The 5,000-nt window shown below is 35.3% G+C and overlaps 1 protein-coding gene across 1 annotated transcript in view; it reads left to right on the forward strand.

The window, feature by feature from the left end:
- Positions 1-5,000, forward strand: part of LOC106871915 (uncharacterized) — a 117,417-nt gene that overhangs the window by 70,452 nt on the left and 41,965 nt on the right. The window contains exons 10-13 of the mRNA XM_089340713.1: positions 1,332-1,580; positions 2,550-2,741; positions 4,113-4,241; positions 4,849-4,950. Of these exons, the coding sequence (XP_089196839.1) occupies positions 1,332-1,580; positions 2,550-2,741; positions 4,113-4,241; positions 4,849-4,950 (672 nt within the window). The remainder of the gene's footprint in view (positions 1-1,331; positions 1,581-2,549; positions 2,742-4,112; positions 4,242-4,848; positions 4,951-5,000) is intronic.

Here is a 5,000-nt window from a genome sequence, read left to right on the forward strand (position 1 = left end):
ACAGGACGTCCCAACTGTAAACAACATGAAGTATGAAAACAAACGAGTTAAATACTCGAACAACGAAAATGGCAAACTGGACAAGAAACACAAGGAACGACACTTCATAAGTTGTCGACTGTTTATCAACTCCTCATTTCGAACATTCAACGACAATATGAGTCTTCGAAGACAGTTGCTCCCATAACTTCCAAAATGAAATTTTGGATTTATGGAGGGGCAAAGTTGGGAATAACAAGAGGACAGCGGAGACATACAAGGAAAACGAACGAAAGCAAACATGGAGGGTCGTTAGACCTGACTGAAGAGAAAACAGTGAACGCTGGGAGAAATATTTTCTTTGAAAAGAGGAAAGATAGAAGAGAGGACGTAGTGCAGGAAAAGAAAGATGGTCACGTGAGGAGTGGATAGAGAGCCGACAACTGAAGATGGTTCGTTATTTGTGTTACTGGTCCTGTTTTCCATTTTTTGTCTTTTGTTCGCGTCTTTAACTCGTTTGTTTTCGTACTTCATGTTGTTTACAGTTGGTGACGTCCTGTACCCATATATGCATATATATATATATATTATTTATATTATTATTTAACTGAACGCCACACATCTATTCCCAAGTAAGTTTATGTTAACCTTTTTAATGCTACTCTACTCTGTACTGTTTTTCTCCCCTATCCTGCTCTGATTCCCTTTTTCTTCCCTTCACCGTTTTCCATATGCCTGTCTGTCTGTCTCTCTCTCTCTTCTTTATCTTTTTCTCTCTCTTGTTACTCACACGTGACCATCGTCCATCTTTCTTTTCCACTTCGAAGACTCATATTGTCGTTGAATGCTCGAAATGAGGGGTAGATAGACAGCAGGCAACTAATGAAGAGTCATTCTTTGTGTTACTTGTCCTGTTTTCCATTTTTTTCGCATAGTTAACTCGTTTGTTTTCGTACTTCATGTTGTTTGCAGCTGGTGACGTCCTGTATCCATATATGTATATATATATATATATATATATATATATATATATATATATATATATATATACACACACACATATATATATATATGTATATATATATATATATATATATATATATATATATACATTATATATATATATAATGTATATGTATGTATAGATATACATAGATAATATCTATCTATCTATCTATCTAACAACTCATTTGTATGTGTCATCTCTCCCTCCTCTCTCTCTCTCTCTCTCTCTCTCTCTCTCTCTCTCTCTCTTTCTCCTTCTCTTTCTCTATCAGCATACCAATCAATGGATCTCTTTGTTCTTTATTCTTTATTTTTAAAAAAATTCTTTACGAAAATTCTACCACCAGAGATTACGGGAAATATTTCCTCAAACAGCAAGAGAATTTCAATCTATGAGAATTCAACGCTGACTATAAATTGTGGGGGACAGATTTCTAACGGACAAAACCTGCCCGCAGGACATGCGCTCATTTGGACATTGAAAGGCTTTGAAATTAACAGTAAAAGCGAATCGAGGATCTATGCCGATCAAAAGCAAGAAGGAAACATCCTATCCAGCTCACTGAAATTTAAGATTGTAAAATTATCTGATAAAGGTGAGTAAATTATCAGAATTCACTAGCTTTTATCTTTTATTTGTTTCAGTAATTAGACTGCGGCCATGCTGGGGCATCATCGTGAAGAACTTTTAGTCGAACGAATTGACCCTAGTGCTTACATTTCATTTTTAATGCTTGATACTTGTTCTATCGATCCCATTTGCCGAACCGTAACATAAACGTACCAGCACCGGTTGTCAAGCGGTGGTGGTGGCGGGATACACACACACACACACACACACACACACACACACACATACATACACACACACACACACACACATACATACACACACACACACACACACATACACACGAATCTGCAAAAAAACTGGCAAAAAGCGGCATCTTTAAATTACCCCCACCTTTAATTTCTTCATTTAAAAATTTTTTCAGAATTTTTTTCTTCAAAATATGCGGAAAAATATGAAGATTATGATTTTGAAAAAAATTTCCAAAAATTTTTGTAAAATTGTTTTTTTGTTTAAGAATAAAAAAAAAAAATATGCGGAAAAATACAGAGATTATGATTCTGAAAAAAATTTTCAAAAATGTTTATAGTTAGGGTTAAGGTTTTAGGATTAGGGTTAGGATTTTAGGGTTAGGGTTATAGAAACGAAGGTTTTAGGGTTAGGGTTATGGAAACAAAGTCAAAAATGAAGAAATTGAGGGGGAAGTGGGGACGAAATATCAAAATGCCGATTTTTGGCAATTTTCCGGATTCTCCGTATCCGAAAACGGGGATTTTTGGCAAAAAAAAAAGAAAATAATAATACTAAATAAATAAAAATAAAACAAAATTCGGAGAAAATGGTGGAAAACGGGAGGGAGTCTTTCCGACAGTTATCCAAGGCACCGCGCAATAAGACAAAATTGAACCTGAAACTATTTGGTTGCAGACCAAGCTTCTTAACCTCATAACCATATCTGCACTCATAATTTAAAAAAAAATGTTTATTCTTTCAGGTACAGCACGGTGTTTCTTTGGAGGCGCAGTCAGAGCGAATAATTTAGAGATTCCCATTGAAGTAAAGCCTCTTCCAAGAGTTGAAATTACCCCCAACCCAATATATGTAGAGGAAGGAAAAAAAGTTGACGTGTCTTGTTCCATTACCAACAACGTGAATGGCAAAGTCTATATCAATTCCACTAAAGCAGGTATTGTACAGCTCTTATGTGTATTTTTGTGTGTGAGTGTGTAGTGTGTGTGTGTATGTGTGTGTGTGTGTGTGTGTGTGTGTGTGTGTGTGTGTGTGTGTATGAAATCCCTGCGAAATCAATTTCAGCATATTTCTTCTTAAATAATATGTATGTATGTATGTATGTATGTATCTATCTATCTATCTATCTGTTTAAATAATAACAGTAATAATAATAATAATAATAATAATAATAATAATAATAATAAATGCTCTGATTCAGTACCAGGCATTGGCTGTCATGGCTTCTAATTGTAAGTGATTGGAAGTGTTATCATGCACATTGTTTTGTCTTAGTATGAAAAAATGAGCTACAGCAAATATTCTGCTTAGTACCACAGATTTGCTTGTCTGTTGTTTGACTTTAACCAGTTGAGCTTGTCCCCTGGTGGCTGACAATATGTGCATCTCTGATCATGAGCAGGAGTAGTGGGGGAGCATCATAGTCACGTGTTGAAAGGAATTCTTTGGGGTTTGAATAATTCACCTCTAGAAACATGGATGTTTTGTTCAACATCTTTAAACGACACTTATTCAGGGACCTTTTGAGTGGGATGGGCTACTCGACATGAAGAAATTTCTAACTGGGTATCACCTGAAAAGTCATGTGCTGTTTATCTTTATATGACGGGTAGTCACGATGGGTGTATTGGATTTCGTATATTTTATCCTGAAATGTGATGAAAAGTTGGCCAGCTTCAAAACAATGGTGTTCAGGTGACAAAAGCAAAGTTTGAAGGGGATAGTAGTCATTTCCTTTGACTTCTAGACAGAAGCAAATAGGAAATAACACTTACTGACCAAAGAAAAAAGATAAATAAACAAATAAGTGAATTAAAAAATAACAATTTTGTCACACTGTTATTTCTTATGACTTGTACACACACACACACACACACACACACACACACACACACACACACACACACACACACACACACACATATATATATATATATATATATACATTGGAAGGGTTGAAGGTAATGTACAGGAATTATATATAAGAAAAAATAATAATCAGGTACTCAGATGTCTGGATGGTTGTATATTTACAGATTTTTATTCATTTGTCACGTTTTATAAATTAGCGCTTTCACCTAGTCTTGTAGGGTCATCAGATTTTTGTAGGTTTATCAAAAATTTGATAAACCTACAAGACTAGGTGAAAGCGCTAATTTATAAAACGTGACATGAATAAAAATCTGTAAATATACAACTATCCAGACATCTGAGTACCTGATTACTATTTTTTCTAATATATATATATATATATATATATATATATATATATATATATATATATTATTTTTCTTTTTATTCAACTCAGCTGAAGGAGGAAACACTGCTAAAATTACTTTAGACAGAGTAACAAAAGATCAGTCTATTATTTGCTACGCTGTAACTGATGATCAGAGAGGACCGATAAAGAAAGCAGTACTTGAATTTATTGCTCAAGGTACGTTTTACATGCCTATCATTATGTTTTTTTCTTTTTACTCATTTATTCTTTTACTTGTTTCAGTCATTTGACTGCAGCCATGCTGGAGCACAACCTTAAGTGTTTCTCTTTAATCGTTTGTGTGTTTCAGTCATTGGATTGAGAGCATGCTGGGGCAGCGCCCTGAAGGGTTTTGGTCAAACACATCAATCCTAGTACTTGATAAGTTTTAATAATAATAAAATAAATGCGCCCTTTTAAAGCCTAGCCAGGCTCATGGGCCCGGTTTCCCGATATCAATGGCGTGCATATGACGGTTTATTACTGTTTGGCACAGACCAGAAAACAGTTTGTTCAGGGAATTTAGAAACAAGGCCTCGAGTGTGGGATAGAATTATTAGTCCAGGAATATTACTTCTGGCTGGCAAGACACAGCAATGTTGAAACACCAGAGTCCTTTGCACTAATGAATCGGTCTTATTATGAACTCAAGTTCATCATGAAGGAGTTGTTCTGCAACGAAACACACCACTGATTAGCAAAATTACGTTCGAAACACCGAACGAGTATTAAGAATGAGTATGTATGTTATGGTTTCGATTCTTATATAATTTCTGTTCTGCAGGGGCGAAGATGTGCAGCAATTCAACAGACAATGACGGAAATAAATGGCCACAGACAGCTTCTGGCAAAACAGCCAAGATTCTATGTGAAGGAGACTATACAGGTATTCATTGATTTATTATTTCACATTTCTGAACGGTTGCGCGCGCACAC

This window comes from Octopus bimaculoides, chromosome 23 (assembly GCF_046866305.1).
Source record: "Octopus bimaculoides isolate indiv1 chromosome 23, ASM4686630v1, whole genome shotgun sequence".
Lineage (NCBI taxonomy): Eukaryota > Metazoa > Mollusca > Cephalopoda > Octopoda > Octopodidae > Octopus > Octopus bimaculoides.